Below are 23,541 nucleotides of genomic sequence, written 5' to 3' on the forward strand. Positions count from 1 at the left end.
ATTAATAATTGAATGTAATATCTACCAGTGGTAAATAAATTATTTACAGAAAGGATTATTTTATTTGATACGTGACGTGACATGGGGGTCTTCAGAAAAAAGTGTACCATATACTTTTTTAAACTACATAGTACTACCAAAGAGGATTTGAAGTAGAGAGTTACTGTCATGGTAAATTATGTAGCTACAGTTCATTTACTGCCATCTTTCGACAGAAGATTAAACCTGTTTGAACGCCATTTGACTTTGATCCTTATTCTTTAACTGATATGTGTTAACTTTTTAAATATTAATATTCACGCCATCTACTCGAGCATAGGCTGAAGATTGTGGCGCCAGTGCTCGAAAACAAGGAACTATACCTTTGGCCTATAGTCGAGTAGATGGCGTGAATATTAATAAGTTAACACATATCAGTGGAAGAATAAGGATCAAAGTCAAATGGCGTTCTAACAGTTTTATGTTCTGTCGAAAGATGGCAGTAAATTTACAGTGGCTACATAATTTACTTGGACAAGCCGTCTCTATAGACTTTATTCTCTTTGGTACTACCAAAAAGAATAGATAGTATAGAGGGGTCCTGTCATTGGAAATTTTGTAGTCACTGTAAATTTACTGCCATCTATCGACACACGACAAAAACTCAAAATGAAAACGCATAAAGTTATCAAAAAATGTATATATATGGATAAATGATTTTATTATTTTTATATCATTTTGATCCATGTTCATTCACTGATATCTATGTGTTAAAATTGTTAAATATGAAACGGTGTCGTCACGCCATCTAGCTCAGGATAGGCTAAAGGTGTGTGCGACATCTATTCGAGAATGACTTTTACTTGAATTCGGAGGCACGTTTTTTCCTTAGACTTTATACGTCTTATACGAAGTTACATATGTCTTTGCTATGGCCTATACCCGTGTCTGCCCGTGTATAATGGCGACACCTGCTGATATTTAACACATATCAGTGAAAGTACAAGGATCAAAGTCAAATGGCGTTCTAAAAGTTTTAGTCATGTGTCAAAAGATGGCAGTAAATTTACTGTGCCCACAAAATTTACTTTGACAGTACGCCTCAATATTAAGTTCTCTTTGCTTTGGCCTATACTCGTGTAGATCGCGACACCTATTGATATTCAACAAATTTAACACACGAGTAAAAGAACTAGGATCAAAGTCAAATGGCGTTCTAAAAGTTTTAATCCTGTGTCGAAAGATGGCAGTAAATTTACTGTGACTACAAAAATTACCTTGACAATACGCCTGTATAGATACTAAATTCCCTTAGGAAATGGTTAAGCCTTTTTGATTTTGTGAGCTATCACGACAAAAATCACGACAGATCACGTTGGGGGAGGGGGGGTATAAGGAGACCTCACATGTATTTTTCTACAGTGAACGAAACTAAGAAAAAATACCTTCAAAATAGCGAGTCTATTTTACGAAATTTTGGAGCGCGTGGCCTATCATCACATTAATTCATAACGAAAATGGAAAAATAAACAAGATTTACTATATACAATACTATTTATCATCAAATTAGGTCGAATGAAAAAAAATAAAAAAAAATACACGTGAGACTATGTGGGGGAGGGGAGTAGCCAAAAACCTCACCAAATATCACGAAGGGGGAGGGGGGTTCAAAAAGTAGCCGTAAACACCCCGCGTGATTTGTGCACAACCCCTTACATTTAATTTAAGTGTTAAGGGCCTCTACGTGTTGGCATCTCCGCGCACAGGCAAATCCGGAACACCATTTGATTGTTCCGTGATGGGAAAGTAATACAAAAGAAAAAAATATGTAACAATTTATTCTAAGCATTATGGAACACGCTCTTAGCTTTCTTCTCCTTTTTCTTCTTTTCCATTCTTCTCTTCTGCTTCTCGGTGCTTCTCAGCAACTTCTTGATGGCGTCTTCTTGGTCCTCTACTACTTGGTCCTCATCTTCTAGGTTATCATCATTCAGGTCTATAGTGCTGCCCTCTAGCGATGGTTTCGCTTTTTTGGATGGCGTGGGTACTGGTGGCAGCTTTTGCTTTTTGGGTTTGTCTCTGTGAAAATATTATTTATTTTATTAGTGATTATGATTACGTATGCACAAAGTAAATATGTTATTATACCTATACTTTTATCAAATAAATTAAAATGAGAATGAAAAATATTTATTTCGTAACTTATAATTAAATTAAATTTAACATCTGTGCCAATGCCTCTTTTTAAGTTCGAATATCGAACCCGGGATCATCGGCTTCACAGGCAGGGTCACTACCACTACCCACTAGGCCGGTCGTCCGAAACGAGGAAGGACAAGAATAAGTATTATTAGTAGTAAGAATTAGTTGTTCTGTTGTTTTCCATTGTTCTAATAATTTCCTCTGTTCTCCTTGCACCATTTTTACATGTCTCTGTTTGGCCCGATAGTTGACTGGTAGAGAAAGCCATTAGGCATTAAGTCCGCCATTAGTACATTATTTTGTGCAATAAAGTTTAAATAAATAAATAAATAAGGATCTTACTCAATGGTATCCATGTGTTGGAAGAGCTGATCCATCTCGTCCTGAACCTCTAGTTCTTCCTTGACTTCTGGCGCAGAGCGGAGAGGAGTGCTGCCCTCTGTCTGTACCAGGAGTCCAGTCAGCTTCGACGTCAAGTATTGCTGCGGAAAATACATTTCATTCATTTATTTTATTCACTAACAATATTTTTTTATTTTTTTTTCATCTTATTATGAAGTTCAACAGCGTTTACATTCAATAATATACAAAAAACCGGGCAAGTGCGAGTCGTACTCGCGCACGAAGGGTTCCGTACCATAATGCAAAAAAAAAACGAAAAAAAAAGCAAAAAAAAAACGGTCACCCATCCAAGTACTGACCACTCCCGACGTTGCTTAACTTTGGTCCAAAATCACGTTTGTTGTATGGGAGCCCCATTTTTTTTTTTTTAATTTATTTATCAAATTTATTTATAAAAACAGAATAAAATAAAGATTTAAATGGGGCTCCCATACAACAAACGTGATTTTTGACCAAAGTTAAGCAACGTCGGGAGTGGTCAGTACTTGGATGGGTGACCGTTTTTTTTTTTTTGCTTTTTTTTAGTTTTTTTTTTTTCATTATGGTACGGAACCCTTCGTGCGCGAGTCCGACTCGCACTTGCCCGGTTTTAGTATTTGTTGTTATAGCGGCATCAGAAATACATCATCTGTGAAAATTTCAACTGTCTAGCTATCACGGTTCGTGAGATACAGCCTGGTGACAGACAGACGGACGGACGGACGGACGGACTGACGGACGGACGGACGGACAGCGAAGTCTTAGTAATAGGGTCCCGTTTTACCCTTTGGGTACGGAACCCTAAAAAACATGACAACTTATAGCCAGGGACAGGAACCGGTTACCTTGACCGGGGTTCTTCATAGGGTTATTTTAGAGGTGTTTATAAAAACCCCTACCATAACGGAAACCGCTTAATAAGGTAACATTTTGATTCGGTAACCGTATCAGATCGAGTTAACCTCTGTTACCGGTAACCGAAATAAAAACCCAGTCTATTCAGTTACCTCATTATGAGGTTTTTGACCAGTTCAAACGATTGTAATCTTTACGCACACTTAAATTCAACTTATTATTGAATAACCGAGGTTGGCATGGGCGGTCTATGAAGCCTCCAGCACAAACAAGTTTTTTTGCCTTTCCTTTGTTTATCTTTATACCTACCTGTGTGGTGTGTTCTTATTATGTGTTCCGTACTCTACGTCAGAGATGTTCATTGAGAGAGTAACGCGATCGGTGACCGATAGTTGCCGCTAGCGTCTATGTAGTCGCTCCGCCCCACGCCGTGACGTTGTTCCGCTTCCCCTCACTGCAATCCGTTGCTCCCTTCCCGCGACTCGCCGCCACCATGTCATTGTTTCGTCGACCGTCTGACCGATGGTCCGCAAATATTTTTTTGCGTATATTTTTGCAGCATGGTGTTTTAACATTTCCGATCCAAAGCTCGGTCGATTAAATAGTGAGATATAGCAGAGATCGCTACTACATATTAGTCTTTTGGCGGTCTCGCGATCGAAGTCATCGAACGGTGGTTTTCGATTCTACCCACTTTTTTCTTGCTAAATTAATTTTCACATTCCATGCTGCTAAAATCGTTACCGTTAACTCGCATTTTCGAGATCGAAGTAGGAAGTGCGTCAGTAGTTTTCGTTAACAAGTGGTAACGCAAGTCGCTCCGCATCGGAGAGGGAACGTGCGGTCATCGTGCCGGCGGCGGCGGGGGCGGCGCCCGGGCGGCGCGGAGGCGGACAGCCTGCGCGCGCCACTGCCGGGTGCCGCGCTTCGCCGATAAGGAGGTTTGGATTGTCACGAACCATCCGGTGAGCCAGTTTAATGATATTCTAGTTTTATTGGCGTTCAGAAGTTACTTCGACACTAAAGGACGGTTCTCGGGCAGGTCGTATTAACCTGGGAGTACCTCGTGTCGTTAGCTGCGACGCGACCGGGGCTCCCCTGTCCCGCCCGGGCCCCGGCCCCCGCGCGCCGTCGACTTTCTTCTGCTGTCGTCCAAGGTGACCCCGAGACGCCGCGACGCTGCGGGCCGGAGCCCGAGGTGTCGCGGTGCGGGGTCCGCGGGACGCCCACTACTGTTGCTGCAGTCGCGATGCGGACGCTTCCAGTCCGCGAGAGCAGTCGCGGTGCGAGCGCTTTCAGTACGCGCCCGCTCCTGTCCCGCGCCCGCTCCTGTTGCTGCAGTCGCGGTGCAGACGCTTCCAGCCCGCGAGAGCAGTCGCGGTGCGGACGCTTCCAGGCCGCGCCCGCTCCTGTTGCTGCAGTCGCGGTGCAGACGCTTCCAGCCCGCGAGAGCAGTCGCGGTGCGGACTTCCAGTCCGCGGGACTCCGAGAGACGTCACACGCCCGCTCCTGTGGCTGCGGGCGCTTCCAGTCCGCGGGACTCCGAGAGACGTCACACGCCCGCTTCTGTGGCTGCGGGCGCTTCCAGTCCGCGGGACTCCGAGAGGCACACGCCCGCTCCTATTGCTGCGGTCGCGGCGCGGGTGGATCGCGGACCTCTCGATCCCGTCCTGGCGCCAAGGTGAAGGCGGACCGCTTCTGCGTCCCAACTGCTTGAATGGAAGGAAGGTAAGTTACGTGGAAGCAGTGGAAACGCTACGAGTACAGCGACGATCGCCGCGTTGGTTGCCGTCCGTCATGACGTCGCTGGTTACCTACGCGCCGGTGGTGGCCACCACGATGGCGCCGCCGAGGGCAGCAGTGTCACCGTGATGATGCGTGCAATTACGAGCCAGCCATCGGCGCCTCCCGTGCGGGTAACGTCCGTCACGCGCACCGGCGCCTGTCGAGCTGGCCGCCACGACGGCGCCTCTCGCCTCACGCACCTGAGCCTGGCGACGGTGGCCGCCACGATGGCGCCGCCCGCTCGATGACTCTGCCCGCCACGATGGCACCGCTCGCCTCACGACGCACCAGTGCCTACCGAGCTGGCCGCCACGATGACGCCTCTCGCATCACGCACCGATGCCTCCCAAGCCGGCGGCGGCGGCCGCCACAACGGCGCCGCCCGCCACGATGGCACCACCGCCTCGCGCACTGGCGCTTCTCGAGCTGGCCGCCACGATGGCGCCTCTCGCCTCACACCAGTGCCTCCCGAGCCAGGCGGCGGCCGCCTCACGCACCGGTGCCTTCCGAGCTGGCCGCCACGATGGCGCGTCTCGCCTCACGCACCGGCGCCTCCCGAGCCGGCGGCGGCGGCCGCCACGATGGAGCCGCCCGCCTTACGCGACAGCGCCTCTAGAGCGGGCCGCCACGATGGGTCCTCGCCTCACGCACCAGCGCCTCCCGAACCAGTGGCGGCCGCCATGATAGCGCCGCCCGGCCTCACGCACCGGTGCCTCCCGAGCCGGCCGCCACGATGGCGCCTCTAGCTTCACGCACCGGCGCCTCCTGAGCGGCGGCGGTTGCCATGATGGCACAGACAATCACGTCGAGGCTGTCCACCGATGCTGCAACCACGACGATGTCGTCCCTTGCAATGGCGCCCATGTTCTGTTCGCAAGAATACCACCGCGAACTTACCTGCCGCCGATGCTGCCTACCAAGCTGCGCTGGGCGCCACAGTATCAGTTTTGTCCTGTCCACATGGTCCCATTGAGGTACGCAGGCGCCTATAGCTATGGTGCCATAGCACGAACAGACCGCTAAGCTTTTGGTTTCGGTTAAGGAGTCCTCCGGCGACGGCAGACAAGGTCGTAAGGAGCCTCGTCCTAGCGTGGCTCGACTGCCCGGAGTTGAAAGCGGTAAGATATGTCGATACTCAGAGGAAAATACGTCGTGTTCCCGGGTTTCATAAAGGTGCTGATCGACGTAGGGCCGTGCCGCTTCGAGGTTCCTATGACTTCTCGAGGCCATGGAGTGATCCAACCGAAGAACAGCTAGCGACAAGGCCCTGTGCGACCGCTCAAAACCGAGGTGAAAGGCATCGAAAAGGTCTGCAGACTTCACATAATTATCTCTGCTTGCCCGCGCTCTCCAGCTTAAGTTCCGTCTTACAAAGACGAACTCGTGCGCCAAGCCCATAATAAACAAAATGGGACAAATAAACCCGCTGCGCCTGAACAAGCTTGAGTTTCCGGTGCTAAGAGAAAGGGGCCAGGAGGACTCCAGCAGTTTCCATCTGTCTGTCTTTGACTTTATCGAAACAGTTTTGTTACGCAAGCGCTAAAATCGATTTTAGACTTGATTTCATTAGTTCGATTTCCTAAAAAGCATGCTACCATACCCCTATACTAGCTCGATATAGGGTGTTTCTTCGGGTAAAGCGAATTAAACTATCACGCTCCTAGACATCACGTGGGACACGCGGCACAACACCCCGATTGAAAGTTTTCTTTTTCGCGACATACAGGCCTGCCTTGCTGCCGAGTTTCTCGCAGAAATGAGACTCAATGCTTCCTGTTCAGTCTCAAACTCGCAAACTTTAGTTCATGAAGGAAGGTGACACCTTCGCAGTCCCCAGCAACACGAAGCTGCCGAAAGCCTCGCGCCACTTTCTTCCTCATCTTATGCAAGCAGTCCGTTACAACCTCCAATATTGGTAGACAATGTACGAGGTAAGGCCCTTACAGTGAAGAGTAACCGTTAACGGGCCACATCTGCAGCGCTGACGACAGAAGTGTAAACATACAACCGCACCACTACAGTATACATAAAACGACGGCGACACTACATCCCCTCCGTTACCACGGCTGTCGCAAAAACTGCTGATGCCAGCAGATCGTCTACAGGTCGCGCTGGTTCCTTGCTACTTACCAGGTCGGTACAACCCCCGAGGGCGACGGTTTATCAAGAATTCACTGCGCGCCCGAGTGGCAGCTACGCCCAGAAGCCGCCGATACTATCTGCGCCTGATAGGCGCCTTGTTGGCCAGCCTCCGATTTCGAGAGCCTTCGCACTGTGTCACGGTATTTCTTAACAGACTCTTTGAACTGCTACCACGTCTCTTCTGGCAGCTGCCGGTGATACGACTTGGTATGGATGTCTCCACCTCCCAGCCTAGTCTGCTACCTGTGACGGCGTGATAAGGAGAGCCTTCACGCAGCTGTGGTAAGCTTGCAATTTACTGGCGGTCCTAGTGAACACAGCGTCAGACCGCCCTCCCGCCCGCCCGACCGCCCTCCTGTCAGATAGGACGCTCCAACACCGAGCTGGCGTGACTGGCGCATGCATGCAACATGCCAAGGGCTAACGCTACATAGCGAACGAGACGCAACTCTCTAGGCCGCCTGTACGCCCACAATGTAGAAATGGTCTTCATGGTGCATCAAAAATAAGATCGACTGCCAGGTACCTCTAATATCCAGTGAAGTAGCGAGCTATCTCAGACATATATTTCAATTGCCCATGTTAGCTTTCAGAACGAGACTTGTTCATAAGCCTGTAACAAGCGCTGTATGTGAACCACTATCGGACACTATGCCTTCTTCCAACGCCATTAATAGCGAGACCAGCGCCTCCCAAACCACCAGCTTGGGACGCGAGAAATCTACTTGCCCTAATTTGAATAGCCCTACAACGTACCTATATAGAAGAGCTGCCGCATTTTTACTGTTAGCATCAGGCCGCAGGGTCAATGACCTTACTCTACTATACTGTAGCCCGGGCAATTACATAGATAACGTTCACGCTATTATTTTGTGTCCGAAATTCGGCTCTAAACCAGATAACGTGTCTTACCGACTGGACTCTTAGAAGCTCCGGAATAAAGTATAGACCCAGTAAGTAGGTAGTCTGGGTACGTCAACTTGTGAGAATTACACAAAATGTTAGGGGACACTGCGCTTTCAGCCACAGTCTCATCCAAGCCGGCCTCGCTTAAGATTGCTTTCGATCCACGATGTACTTAATCACTAAATTGGCTGGAAATCTATCCAATTAGCGATATTTTGGCTTAAGTTAATTGGGAACATGACTCTTCTTTAGACGATTCTATCGCCGAGATTCTGCGGATTGGATGCGATTTCGAATGAGAAATCTCTCAAACCAGTTTAACGTCAGATTCGAACCTGGGATTACAATTTAAATTCACAATTTCCTGTAATGCATCATTATAACGAGTCACTGATTTCATGGGTTGCAATAAGGCGTATATATTTATTCTTTCTCTGAGTTCTATGACAGTAGGTGTAGCCCTAACGCTTGCGCGCCCGCTGACTCGCCACCAGGAGATAATAAACAGGTCTCAATGAACATCTCTGACGTAGAGTACGGAACACATAATATAAAAATTTTACCTTCCAATAAAATTGATATTATGTTTCCTTCTACGTCAGAGATGTGAGTAATGCCTTCCTGGCAGGCTACTAGGCTACTTTTATGCCGACGGTACTTCTCCTCAACAATGACATGGTGGCGGCGAGTCGCGGGAAGGGAGCAACGGATTGCAGTGAGGGGAAGCGGAACAACGTCACGGCGTGGGGCGGAGCGACTACATAGACGCTAGCGGCAACTATCGGTCACCGATCGCGTTACTCTCTCAATGAACATCTCTGACGTAGAAGGAAACATAATATCAATTTTATTGGAAGGTAAAATTTTTATATTATATTATAACTAAAATAATTAAAATAAATAAATTAAATATTTTAAATAAATTAAATAAATTTAATAAATAAAGTCAATAAAATCAACAAAATATAAATAAAGTAAATAAAATAAACTATTTTTTTAGTATTTTTTTTTAGTTCTGACGGCACATCACTAAAACTACTTTAATGTTGCAAACCAGTCAGCAACCGATAATAAAGGTTACCATAACTGAATGAAAACCTGTTAAAAACCCTTAACAAAAACCCTATCGCGATGGGGTTTTGAGATTAACTCGGTTAAAGGTTAGGGTTACCGTTTCAATAAGGTTACCATTACAATCAGGTAACAGTATTATAGGGTTACCGAATGATAAGGTAACCGAATCGATTGGGTTACCGAATTGATAGGATTAAGCGTAAAGAGGGGTTTTCCGGTCCTTGCTTATAGCACAGCCAATAACAGAACTTCCTGGAATTTATACATAATAAAAAATCATATGGAACCGACACACCGTTAACATCTCCTGAAGATGCCTCGTGAAGAAGCGAAACACGTGTTGAGTATTGTTCTTTAAAAAAAAAATACTTATTTCAAGCTACAAGGCTCATAAAGTCATAATCAGTTGTACAAAAAAATATCATTATCATTTTTTTGGGACACCTTTTTTCTATTTGAATCAATAGTCTTCGTGATTCTGAGTAGAAATGACCCTCTTGGTCACTGAATGGACTCTCAGTGACCTTGACGTCACGTACACTTATCGTTTTGTTAGGAGCGTTTCGCGAGTGAAGTACGACTGTCGGACTTTGACTATCATTTCTGACTTTTGTATTGCTTTAATGCAATGGGTCTCATATAGACAATTGATGCTAAAAACAAACCTCTGATTGATTGGTACCATAAATAAAAATTTGTTATTTAGCCTATTGCCCGGAAGGAGGAGGGTCTCCCTACCGGTTACGGCAAGCGACAAAGTGGGACCTTTTGCTCGGAAACGGCACAAATGTATCTCACCTTACTATCAGAAGTATTAGAAGAAATTAAATTATTTTCAGATAATATTTTAATTTGTTTTTATTTCAAGTAGTAACGCTACTATATAAATTATAAACTGAAATTGCTTGCTGCTGTTTGAGGGCTGAACCCCTGGAGCCTGGTTCCCGCGGGCCGGACGCTTTAGGTGTCGGCGGGCCGGATTGGAACGCGTCGCGGGCCGGGATTTGGAGACCTCTGGTATATGACATTTATTTCAGTTTATAACGTCACAAATGTTTCTCACCTTATACTCGAGCTGCTTGGTGCTGTAGCAGTGCACGCGCAGGTGGCGGTCCAGGCTGGCGCTGTACACTTGTCCCCCCGCCACGGCCACGCCGGCCACGGCCCCGGCGGCGCCGCGCAGCCCCGCGCCGAGGCGGGCGGCGCGGAACTCCACCGCGTGCAGCTGCCCGCGACCGAACCCCACCATTACTTCTCTGGAACGGTACATAACTTGTTATTATAGCACAAAATAAGTAATAGTATAGTCAACTGTAAAAATATGGTACAAATCATCTCAAAAATATGTCCCATAACTCTTATGTCAGTGAATTAAGAACTAAAGGACATATTTTTGAGTAAATTGTCTACACCCATATTTTTACAGTTGACTGTACTACCGTACAGAAAGGACACTTCCTACAAAACCGAAGTTTGACAGCGACTGTCACGAATTCACGATGTATTGCCATTTTGTTAGAAGCGTTTCGTCAGTAAAGTGAGGGCAGGCCTCCGTCACACGCTCAAGGCCACGCGCTATATGCCTACCGCTCGGCGTATCGTCGACGATACAACCGACAGAGGGCCGCCGGACGCCCGCCGCAGCGGCCGCACCGCATTGCACCGCGCGTTTCCCGCGCTTATGCTTCGAAATGCCGAAACCACGTAATTATTGTGCAGTAGATGGGTGAAAAAGTCAAAAAAACAAAGGAAAAAGCCTATAATAAAAATTCATCTTTTTATGGCGGGCTAAAGGTCCCACCTGAAAGTTTAATAATTATATTGAAGGGTTAGAAAAAGTATTTTTAAATAACTTTGACGACGTAATAATTAATCGTCCTGGTAGCACCGTATTACAACTTTTAAAAACCGTTGATTCTCCGTTGCTTTGCTCCTGAATATTTATTAAAATTATTTACGCGATTTAGGATATTTTCAACTACTTATTAAATTTTAATAACAGAGAATTCCGAGAAGTGAAAAAATTATAAATCATTATATTAAAACTAAAACATATTTGATTCACAACATTCGTTTTATTACAATAATCATCATAGGTAGGGTAGCTACAACCCTAGCGCATTCTTACGATGACGCGTTGGCACGTGACTCGAACGGCGGGCAACACAGTCTCGACTCTTTGTGCGCGTAATTATGGTACATTTCTTCTTGTCCTGAGCAGCAGGTATTATTATTAAGGTTCTGTAGGCTATTATAGCGTAGGTATTTTTGCTTTTGTTTGGGAATGAAGTATCTGTTACGTAGTAACTATTTATTAATCTGTGGTGCGGGGCCAGACTTTGACCATCATTTGTGACTTTTGTATTGCTTCAAGACAATGGGTCCCGTAAAGAAATTTGATCCTCAAAACAAACCTGATCGACTGATACAATAGGGTATTATACTGTTTTTAAAATAAATTATTTTACACCATGCATGAAATAAAGCACCAGATAATTATTAGAAAAACACAGATAGAAGTTATTTTTAAACACAAGTTCTATATAATAAATCGGATAGAAATATAAAAAGTAGGTGAGTTGACCGTGACGTCACGATGTAATGTTTCATATAAATTCCATATTAGCAAATCGATTCGACGGTTCTAAAAAAGTAACTGATTTGACTAGTAGGAAAATACCCCTTTTATTCATAAAAATTTGTCAAATACCCTATAGACATTGACGAAATAAGAATCAATAAGAATGGGGCCAGTACAGCGGTGTGACACCGCTACAACGCGATTGGTTGATGAGTTCGCATCACGCGCGCTATTGGTCGCAACTAGTTGCGTTAGACTGCACGATTGGCTCGAATTCGTGAGTGACACCGCTGAACTAGTACCATGTTTATTGCCCGTAAGGCCCGTCCTGAGATATACGTCAATGCCTATAGATGGCAGCTGGTCGTAAAAATTTAAAACATGCCAATATTTGGACGAGGTATCGAGCAAATCCCAGGCTCACTGATCATCACTTGGTTCGCCTTATTCTCCTAAGGCCCAAGGTCCTACCTATAGTACTCATTCAGTTCAATGAAATTTAAATCATATTCGATTGGAACAGAGTTGCTTTTGCTTTGTTTCGTTCAGTTTTTGAACAACGCAAAATCAAATCTATTTCCTACATTGTAGGTTCAAATTTCTGTGGCAAATTTTACATTTTTCATTTGTATGGCTGGATCTTAGGAGGTTAATTTTTTGGGGGAAATTAAGAGTTTCAAGAGTCCACAAACGCCTCGGTCCTCAAAGAACTCAGAATGGAGAACACCCAACGTCTGTCCTCTATATGTCTACACCGTGTTGTTACCTACTTTGGCCATATCGCATGAAGAGGGGCCAACAATTTAGAAAAACTAGTGGTGACGGGAAAGGTCGAGGGTAAAAGACCTAGAGGACGAAGTCCAAAGAGATGGTCGGACCAGATCTCTACCTGTTACCACCGCCCTCCATCAAGCCACAGACCGAAACAGTTGGAGGCAATTTATAAAGCGCAAGTGGATTCACGGTCCTCAGCAATGGGGGAGCGATTAAGAAGAAGAAGAAGAAGAGTTTCAAGGTACTTATATTATATTACCTCTCGTCCCGTCCAGGGGCTATGCAGGTGGCGGCCATTTTGTCCACCTCGATGTTGCACACCGGCCGGCGCTGCGCTCGCACGTCGTACAACCTGCAACATATTCTTGATAAGCTAGAGCAGTGGTTCCTAACCTGGGGGTAATTACCCCCGTGGGGGTAAAACTGGCATTTTACGGGGGTAATAAGCTAACCTAATATAACAATACAACAAACGTACACGTTTTATTTTTTATTACCATTGGGAGGAGGGGTAAAATCAGGTTCCCTAGTTAGTCATAGGGGTGACCGGACTGAAAAGGTTAGGAACCACTGAGCTAGAGGCTAGAGCGTCTGCAAAATGTATGTATCCGTTATATCTTTGGGTTGCGGAAGTATGACCACATCGAGTACATTATACAGTGTAAATTTTAATTCTTTTGTGGTGAGCGTTCCGACTGAACATCTAGCGACCTTCACCAAGGAGGAGTTTTGGCCGAAGAGTGTCAAGTTCCGGCGGTTCCGCGGCCGGCTCCCTGACACTGCGGGGTTGCGAACTCCATAATTGTGTTTTTATTTTTAAGATATATTGTGTAATAATATGTATGCTAGTTTCAGGCAACTATTGGATCTATGGGCCAATAGTTGCCTGAAAATAAATATTTTCATTCATTCATTATTTATAGTATATTAGAGTTGAGTATATTATAGGCCATAGGTTTTAATTATTTACTTGCGTAATAATTGAACCATAGTTTACTTTTTTGTACATAGTGTTCCGTTTGTCTATTATGTTTTATTGAATTTTCTCTCAATAGGGAGTATTACTGCAATGTTCTGCCGCCAGAGTGCAGCACTAATTTGTTTAGTAAACCATAGAGTAACTTATACATACTAGGCCTTAAACAGTTTTTTGACAAGTTTTCACTTTGGTGTTCACCATGACAATTGATGCACCAAGGCGGTTTGTATACAGGTGGCTTACCGCGAAACGCGAAAATCGAAATTTCTTTATCTGCCTCTCTATCGATCGAATAAGCAAGAGTGATAGAGAGGCAGAAACCGAACTTTCGATTGTCGTATTGCACGGTAGGCCATGTGATTGATCTAGTGACGCATGATGTGTCATTGATGATGTCAATGAGGTTTGTTTACTGTATGTGCTAATGGTGCCACCTGCCACCTACGCAGAGCTTTGCCTAATATTCCCCATTGCTCAAAGGTTGACTGGAAGAGATCCCTTATAGGGATAAGTTCGCCTTTGTACATTATATATATTTTGTTTCATTGTAATTTAACCTGTCTTATGTACAATAAAGTGTTTACATACATATATACATACATACATACGGTACATGCATTAAGCTCGGGACACACTTAGCCCACGTACGCAACGTATGCAATCCATTATGACAATCAAAACCCTGAAATTTCTATACTGAAACATACTTTTTCACCACACCAAATGGTAAAGGCTCTCATGATTGTACAAAAACTGATAGCAAAGTTGCATTTTATTCACATGTGAGGTAATGTAATCAAATTCAAAATTTGAGTTGTTTTCTTGTGTTTGCTGGTAGAATTGACTTTTAAATGATGATTTTGAATGATAAATATTTAAAAACATTCATTTGGATTTGATTTGGTTTCATTTTGTTTGATGTCTTTCAGTTAATATTTTCTTCGGGTTGGTGTGGTGGAAAATTTTGTGTTTCACTCGGGGGCAAATTTTGTCAGCACCAGCACAGGTCAGACACCCAGATGTCTCGGCGCAGTTGGAGCCAGTCATGAGCCAGGTTTTTGGAGCTGAAGATGGGTTCTATTACTAACGTACCTGATATAGCCATGGCGGGAGCACACGGCAGCTAGCTGACCGCCCTGACCGCACCAGCACAGGTCAGACACCCAGATGTCTCAACGCAGTTGGAGCCAGTCATGAGCCAGGTTTTTGTCTGAAGATGGGTTCTATTACTAACGTACCTGATATAGCCATGGCGGGAGCACACGGCAGCTAGCTGACCGCCCTGACCGCACCAGCACAGGTCAGACACCCAGATGTCTCAACGCAGTTGGAGCCAGTCATGAGCCAGGTTTTTGTCTGAAGATGGGTTCTATTACTAACGTACCTGATATAGCCATGGCGGGAGCACACGGCAGCTAGCTGACCGCCCTGACCGCACCAGCACAGGTCAGACACCCAGATGTCTCAACGCAGTTGGAGCCAGTCATGAGCCAGGTTTTTGTCTGAAGATGGGTTCTGATAAATACGGGATAGGAGCGAGTAAAACCACAGACGGCCGTTAGCGCACTGCTCTATATTTAAACCAATAACAGCGTGAGGACGCAGCCTCACGCACACATATGCAACACTTCCTCCCTCTAGTTACATAACTAACCTAAAACAATTCTTAAAAATATTTCTTAAAACTAATATTAGTACGCTTGCGTAATATTTTTTTGGGGACTATTGGCGCATTGCTTTGCACGTCTGGCAAATCTGGCCTCTGGCCTTCTGCTTCCGCCTCATGGAATTCATCCTCATCATCTGAGTTTATCTCCTCATTTCTCACTTCGCTCTTTGCCTTACTTTCTCCCTCTGTGGGGTCGTCCGATGATGGGGCCAAAGTCCGCGTGAGCGATGGGCCCGGCGGTGGCTCATGGGTTGTCGTCGGCAAAGGTGACGGCAGTGGAGTTGGTGACGGTGGCAGCGTTTGCGGCGGCGGCGGAGTGGGCGGCGTTTGAAGTGCAGAGGGTAAGGATGTCTCAGGTAAGTCACAATCCAGTGCATCACAATAGTCCCAGCTACTTTCAGTACCTTTGTACGTAAGTATATGATTTTTATGTTTTTTAATAACCACTGAGGTAGTAATGTCTTTTATTAAGTATAAAACTTTGCCCAGTCTTTTTTCAACCACGCCTTTAGACCAAGTGAACTTGTTTTTGTTAGTAAATTTTTTGTATAGAACGCGTTCACCGGTGGTAAAGGTTTCATTGTTCTTCCTATTCAACTTGTTATTCTGCGAACACTGTTTATTTTTGACAACATTAGCAAGGGTGACCGACAAGGATGAGGGCGTTGGCGTAACCGGGTGCAGTAGATCTAAACGCGATCTTAGTTTGCGTCCATACACTAGTTCAGTTGGTGAAGAGCCTGTGGCAGAATGAACGGAGTTCCTGTAATTGAACAAGTACTGTAATAGTTTAACCTTACTATCCCGTACATTGCGACCTGTTAGTAAACTAGACTTGATCCCTTTTTTAATCACTTTGACCATACTTTCCGCCTGACCATTACTGGCCGGGTGGTATGCAGGTGACGTCATGTGTTGTATACCGTTTAAGTTACAAAAGGCGGTAAACTCGTGCGAACAAAAGGATGAACCGTTATCACTTACGATAACCGCAGGTAATCCGAACCTTGAAAAAAAATCACATAATTTATCTACGACCGCCATTGATGACGTCGAGTTTCCCATATCATAGACCTCCACCCATTTGGAATATGCATCCACAACGATTAAATATGTGTGGTTATTTATAGGACCCAAGAAATCAATGTGGAGCCTAAAAAATACCGTAGGGGGTAGGTCCCAATGTGCCAATGGAACCCGCGCCGGAGATGGCCGTAATTGAATGCAAACGTCGCACGAACCTATCATTTTTTCTATTGCCTCGTCTATACCGGGAAACCATAACCTTGAACGTGCCTCCGCTTTAGTTTTAACGATACCTAAGTGAGAGGTATGTAATTCAGACAACACTTTTCCCTGCAACCTTTCCGGTATAACTACCTTATGGCCCCTCATAACACACCCGTTCTCAATCGATAGTTGTGTACGACATAAAAAAAATGGGTTTATTTTTATATCGTTAACTTTATGAGGCCAGCCATTCATGTTATACTTAATTACCTGTTGGAGAACAATGTCTTTACTAGTTTCATTACGAAGCTCATTAACGGAAATTGGCAAATGACCATCCGTGACAAAACAAATGTATGCAGCTCGATCGCAATCATCGCGCGGGTCGACCCGAGTTGCATCCTCCCCGCCCCCTCGCGGCGGCGGCAGGCAAGCCCGCGACAAGTAGTCCGCGCTGTTATCAGCGCTGCGTACGTATTCTATGACGTAATTATAACCACTTAGAAACATTGCGTATCTCTGTAATCTATTCGCAGATACTTCGGGAATGCCACGCTCGGGATGAAAAATGCTGGTTAAGGGCTTATGGTCTGTACGTAAAACGAAGGGTACCGACCTTCCGTACAGGTACTGGTGATATCGACGTATACCAAACACGATACTAGTGGCTTCCTTCTGTAACTGCGAGTAGCGTTTTTCGGCCGCGTTAAGACTGCGCGAGGCAAAGGAAACGGGTCTTTCGGTGCCATCTGATTCGATTTGTGATAAAATGGCGGATAGCCCGGTAGGGGATGCATCAACTGTTAAGATGACCTTCGCATTTGGATTGAAATGTGCAAGTACCTGATCCGACGCTAAGACACTTTTAATTTTTCCAAACGCGTTGTCGTGCTCGCTAGACCAATGCCACTTTATACCTTTTCTTAATAAGTCATACAATGGACTCAGGATTGTTGCAGCTTCCGGTACAAAACTCCGGTAATAGTTTACGAGTCCTAAGAAAGACTGTAACTCGTTAACATTTTTAGGTTTTGGTGCATTTACCATCGCTTCTATTTTGTCCGATGATTTTTTTAACCCGTTTTTATTTATGACATACCCTAAATATGAAACTTCGTTCTGAAAAAACACACATTTTTCCCTTTGTAGGGTTAACCCTGCTGATTGCAACCGCTTAAGGACTGCGTGCAACCGGTCTAGGTGCTGTTTTTCATCACTGCCCGTGATGAGCACGTCGTCCAACAAACACAACACGCCATCCATGCCCGCTAGTAGCCCCTCCATAGCACGCTGAAAAATCGCTGGTGCCGAGGACAGACCGAACACTAACCTTGTATATTTATAAAGGCCTCGGTGAGTATTTATACACGTTATATTTTGTGAGGCCTCGTCGAGCATAAACTGATTATATGCCATCGATAAATCGAGTTTAGAAAATTGTTTGCCGCCACACAGTTTGGAAAATAACTCATTTGCGGTAGGTAGCGGGTATTGCTCAACGACTAGCTGTTTATTAATACTCACCGAGTAATCTGCGCAAAGCCTAACAGTTCCATTTCGTTTTAATACGGGAACAATGGGGGAGGCATATTCGGAGTGTTCGACTGGAACGAGAACGCCTAGATTGACTAGCCTATCTATCTCCTTATCGATCTTATCTCGCAACGCGAACGCGATCGGCCGGGCTTTAATAAAAACTGGTTTAGAGTTTTCCTTTAAAGTTAATTTAATTTTAGTTTTATTGTAACACCCAAGTTCATCCGAGAAAAGCTGAGGATATTCTTTTTGCAACCTTTTAACTGTAGTGTCGTCACTACAATAATGCACAGGGGTTAATTGTAAATTAAATGTAGAAGTGAAATCTCTTCCTAGTAGTGCGGGGCCCTCATCGCAGACTACATATGCGTTTATCGAATGCGTGCTCCCCGCATATGAAATAGGTAATGGAATCATTCCTATACACCGAATGCGTTCCCCAGAATAACCGTGCAACCTTTTGTTCGTGGATCGTAAGGGAATGTCACTAAAACTCTTATTATATGTATTTTGCGGTACAACCGTGACGGCACTGCCAGTGTCAATTTCAAACTTAAATTTTTTTTTACGAATTGTAACGGTTTCTACCATAGGCTCTCCGCGAAATGAACGAATAAAATAAATCTTACCGTCGTCGTCATCGCCCTCATCCTCTGGTCCCACATTAACGTATTTCACTTTACACATTCTACGCAAATGTCCCTTTTCATGACACTTTTTGCACACGAAATTTGTAAAACGACACTCTGCAGTCTTATGATTTGTGTAACCGCAAACCGTACACGGAACCTTTGCGACACCTTCGGTTTTCTTCGGGATCTTTGATATCTTCAACAGCTGATCAGCGCCGGGTTCGGAACCCGACGCCTTAGCCCCCGCGCTGGCACACCGAATAGTTTCTGCCAACTGGACTGCTTTAGTCAGCGTCAAATCTTTTAAATTCTGGGCATAAAGCTTTTCCTTCTCCCGGCCTGGCAACATGCCCATCAGGAACCGGTCACGCAGTGCGTCTTCTACATTTGCGAATTCACAGTGTGCAGTCAGACCACGGAGCCTCGCCGCCCATTGCGTGTGAGACTCGCCTACCTGCTGTGACGCGGAGTAGAACTTATGACGCTCCCCGAAGCCCACCCGTGTCGGTGTAAAATGTCCGTCCAAAAGCGTCAAAATGTCCTCGAATGGCACGCTTTCCAATTGCTTCGGCAACGCTAAATCTTCAACTAATTTATACGTGCCTTCGCTGAGTGCGCTCAAAAGAATGGCTTTCCTCTTCTTCCCCGTAGCATCTGTCGTCCCGTCCAAATCATTAGCCAAAAAAAATTGTTGAATCCTGCCTTTGTAGCTCTTCCAACTTTGGCGAGCGTGATCAAAAATAGTTAAAATACCGATATTAGTATTTGCCATGTTTTATTTTTTTCCGGAACGGGTAGATTGCGCACGCGAGTCGCCACTGATAAATACGGGATAGGAGCGAGTAAAACCACAGACGGCCGTTAGCGCACTGCTCTATATTTAAACCAATAACAGCGTGAGGACGCAGCCTCACGCACACATATGCAACAGGTTCTATTACTAACGTACCTGATATAGCCATGGCGGGAGCACACGGCAGCTAGCTGACCGCCCTGACCGCACCAGCACAGGTCAGACACCCAGATGTCTCGGCGCAGTTGGAGCCAGTCATGAGCCAGGTTTTTGGAGCTGAAGATGGGTTCTATTACTAACGTACCTGATATAGCCATGGCGGGAGCACACGGCAGCTAGCTGACCGCCCTGACCGCACCAGCACAGGTCAGACACCCAGATGTCTCGGCGCAGTTGGAGCCAGTCATGAGCCAGGTTTTTGGAGCTGAAGATGGGTTCTATTACTAACGTACCTGATATAGCCATGGCGGGAGCACACGGCAGCTAGCTGACCGCCCTGACCGCACCAGCACAGGTCAGACACCCAGATGTCTCGGCGCAGTTGGAGCCAGTCATGAGCCAGGTTTTTGGAGCTGAAGATGGGTTCTATTACTAACGTACCTGATATAGCCATGGCGGGAGCACACGGCAGCTAGCTGACCGCCCTGACCGCACCAGCACAGGTCAGACACCCAGATGTCTCGGCGCAGTTGGAGCCAGTCATGAGCCAGGTTTTTGGAGCTGAAGATGGGTTCTATTACTAACGTACCTGATATAGCCATGGCGGGAGCACACGGCAGCTAGCTGACCGCCCTGACCGCACCTGCACAGGTCAGACACCCAGATGTCTCGGCGCAGTTGGAGCCAGTCATGAGCCAGGTTTTTGTCTGAAGATGGGTTCTATTACTAACGTACCTGATATAGCCATGGCGGGAGCACACGGCAGCTAGCTGACCGCCCTGACCGCACCAGCACAGGTCAGACACCCAGATGTCTCGGCGCAGTTGGAGCCAGTCATGAGCCAGGTTTTTGGAGCTGAAGATGGGTTCTATTACTAACGTACCTGATATAGCCATGGCGGGAGCACACGGCAGCTAGCTGACCGCCCTGACCGCACCAGCACAGGTCAGACACCCAGATGAAGCCATGAGAAAACAAATAACTTTTGTACCAGTAACCTCGGACCGCGTGGAAAGAATGAAGCTAAGTTTAGTTCAGGCGCTACCCTTTTTGTCTTCCGATATGAGTCCTAATAGTATGTATAATTCATTCTTTCACACTTTTATGGATCATTATAATGCGATATTCACCTCAAAATCGGTCGTAGTTAGTGGTGCATCAGTTTTTAGTGAGTGGGCTACTGCGGACTTACATCAAAGAAGACGTGAACTGTATGCCTTATATGAGGAACGGCGGTTTAATCAGAGTGATGAATTTAAAGAACATGTGAAGGAGTATTCGAAGAAGTTTAAAGTAGATTGTCATATAGCTAAGCGAAATTATCTAAGTCAGAAAATAAAAAGTAGTTCCGACATTGTTAAAGCAACCTGGAAAGTTATAAATGTGGAGACTGGTCGCTCTAAACACACAATTAAAGAGCTTAAACTAAACATTGATAACAAAATTATAGCTTCCAATTTAGAAGTAGCTACAGAATTTGAAAAATTTTTCACCGAGGTACCAGTATCCACAACTAAGGATTTAAATTCATCACCCTCATCTGCTGTTACATTATTAAAACATAACGCTCCAGAGTGTTGTGGAGACCTTCATTTTGAACATGTTTGTACCTCAGATGTAATAAAGGCGTTTAAATCAATTAATGTCAAAAAAACTAATGACCTCTGGGGAGTCTCTGTCCATGCTGTCAAATCCTTAGTTGAAATTGTAGCGCCTGACTTGGTAGTTATATTTAACAACAGTGTTGATTGCGGCGAGTTTCCTGATCTAATGAAACATAGTAAAGTAATTCCTTTATTTAAATCTGGTAGCAGCTCTGACCCCACTAACTTTAGACCGATATCTGTGCTACCAACATTTAGCAAGATTTTTGAAAAATTAGTTCTTTCTCAATTAGTACGACATTTTAACGTTAATAATTTGATGCATAATAAGCAGTTTGGTTTTACACGGGGTCGCTCAACAACCGATGCCGGTGTTGAGCTAATTAAGCATATTTTCGATGCCTGGGAGGAGTCACGAGATGCTTTAGGTATCTTCTGTGATTTATCTAAGGCCTTCGACTGTGTTTGTCATGAAACATTAATCAGGAAACTTCATTATTACGGAGTTAGAGGATCGGCACTGAATTTACTTAAGTCCTACTTAAATGGTAGAATACAAAGGGTCGATGTGAATGGACAGCGATCACCTGGGTCATTGGTCTCTATGGGTGTACCACAGGGGTCAATATTGGGGCCTTTCCTGTTCCTTATCTACATAAATGACTTGCCATTCCTTGTTAAGACCCACCATGATATAGTATTGTTTGCAGACGACACCTCACTTATTTTCAAAGTCAAACGACAGCAACAAGCTTACAATGATGTAAACAATGCCATTTCAAAAGTAGTAAATTGGTTCAATGTTAATAATTTATTGTTAAATGAGAAAAAGACTAAATGTATTAAGTTTGTCACTAGTAGTAACGTAAGGCATGTGCAAACAAGTGTCATTGTGAAGGATGAGGAATTGGAATTAGTTGATAGTACAGTTTTTCTTGGTATAACTTTAGATTCTAAACTCCAGTGGGGTCCCCATATTGCTACTCTTTCGAATAGACTGAGCTCTGCAGCTTTTGCAGTGAGCAAAATCCGTCAGTTAACTGACGTGAAAACAGCTCGATTAGTATATTTTAGTTACTTCCATAGCATTATGGCATATGGTATTTTACTGTGGGGCGGTGCTTCAGAGATAAATACCATTTTTGTTCTGCAGAAGAGGGCTATTCGAGCAATATACAAAATGAACCATAGAGACTCACTTAGAGATAAATTTAAGGAAATTGACATAATGACAGTGCACTGTCAATACATTTATGAGAATATTCTGTATGTACATAAAAATATTGTAAATTTTAGGAAAAATTGTGAAATTCATAATATTAATACTAGAAATAAACATAAGCTCGCAGTGCCCTTCACTCGGCTCCATAAAATTAAAAAATCATTCATGGGTAATTGTGTAAGATTTTATAATAAACTTCCAAACCATATTACTGAATTATCTATTAATAAATTTAAGAATTATGTAAAGCGTAAACTTATTTCTAAAGCTTATTATACCACACAAGACTACATGAATGATATTACAACGTGGGATTAATTGTTATTCGAAATGATTATTTATTTATTAGGTACATTTGATTATTGATGAGGAAATGGATATTCCGATGTAATACTATCTACTTCTTTTGTTACTTATGCTTTTTTTTTGACATTTAGATTTTATTCTAGAAATTCTAGACTAGTATTTTTTTATACAATCTTTTTAATGTTTGACGATCCTTTTGTGAAATTCTTAGTGTTAAATTTGATATGTATAATAATCCAATTTTATTATGGAATAATATTAACATCAATAAATTGCTCTGATAATTAGATTAAGATTAATTACGATTCATAAGAGCTTGTTGCTAGGCCTACATGAATAAAGTATATTTTTGATTGATTTTGATTGATTTGATGTCTCGGCGCAGTTGGAGCCAGTCATGAGCCAGGTTTTTGGAGCTGAAGATGGGTTCTATTACTAACGTACCTGATATAGCCATGGCGGGAGCACACGGCAGCTAGCTGACCGCCCTGAACGCACCAGCACAGGTCAGACACCCAGATGTCTCGGCGCAGTTGGAGCCAGTCATGAGCCAGGTTTTTGTCTGAAGATGGGTTCTATTACTAACGTACCTGATATAGCCATGGCGGGAGCACACGGCAGCTAGCTGACCGCCCTGACCGCACCAGCACAGGTCAGACACCCAGATGTCTCGGCGCAGTTGGAGCCAGTCATGAGCCAGGTTTTTGTCTGAAGATGGGTTCTATTACTAAC

The 23,541-nt window shown here is 44.5% G+C and overlaps 2 protein-coding genes across 2 annotated transcripts in view; both read right to left on the reverse strand.

The window, feature by feature from the left end:
• Positions 1-1,804: 1,804 nt before the first annotated feature.
• The window catches only part of LOC134803450 (WD repeat-containing protein 74), a 28,285-nt gene continuing 6,548 nt past the window's right edge, over positions 1,805-23,541 (reverse strand). The window contains exons 6-9 of the mRNA XM_063776268.1: positions 12,939-13,031; positions 10,388-10,580; positions 2,524-2,663; positions 1,805-2,058 (exon numbers count right to left, since the gene is read on the reverse strand). Coding sequence (XP_063632338.1) covers positions 1,821-2,058; positions 2,524-2,663; positions 10,388-10,580; positions 12,939-13,031 — 664 coding nt within the window. The 3' untranslated portion in view covers positions 1,805-1,820. The remainder of the gene's footprint in view (positions 2,059-2,523; positions 2,664-10,387; positions 10,581-12,938; positions 13,032-23,541) is intronic.
• On the reverse strand, positions 15,325-19,588 carry LOC134803587 (uncharacterized protein K02A2.6-like). The gene has a single exon (XM_063776388.1). It carries the CDS (start codon positions 19,495-19,497, stop codon positions 15,325-15,327), a length of 4,173 nt encoding a protein of 1,390 aa, XP_063632458.1. The 5' UTR covers positions 19,498-19,588.

This window comes from Cydia splendana, chromosome 26 (genome assembly GCF_910591565.1).
Source record: "Cydia splendana chromosome 26, ilCydSple1.2, whole genome shotgun sequence".
In the NCBI taxonomy this organism is placed as follows: Eukaryota; Metazoa; Arthropoda; class Insecta; order Lepidoptera; family Tortricidae; genus Cydia; species Cydia splendana.

What these genes read in the sequence shown, in the direction of transcription:
- LOC134803587 (XM_063776388.1), bottom strand. Translation starts at nt 19,497, where the DNA reads ATGGCAAATACTAATATCGGTATTTTAACTATTTTTGATCACGCTCGC.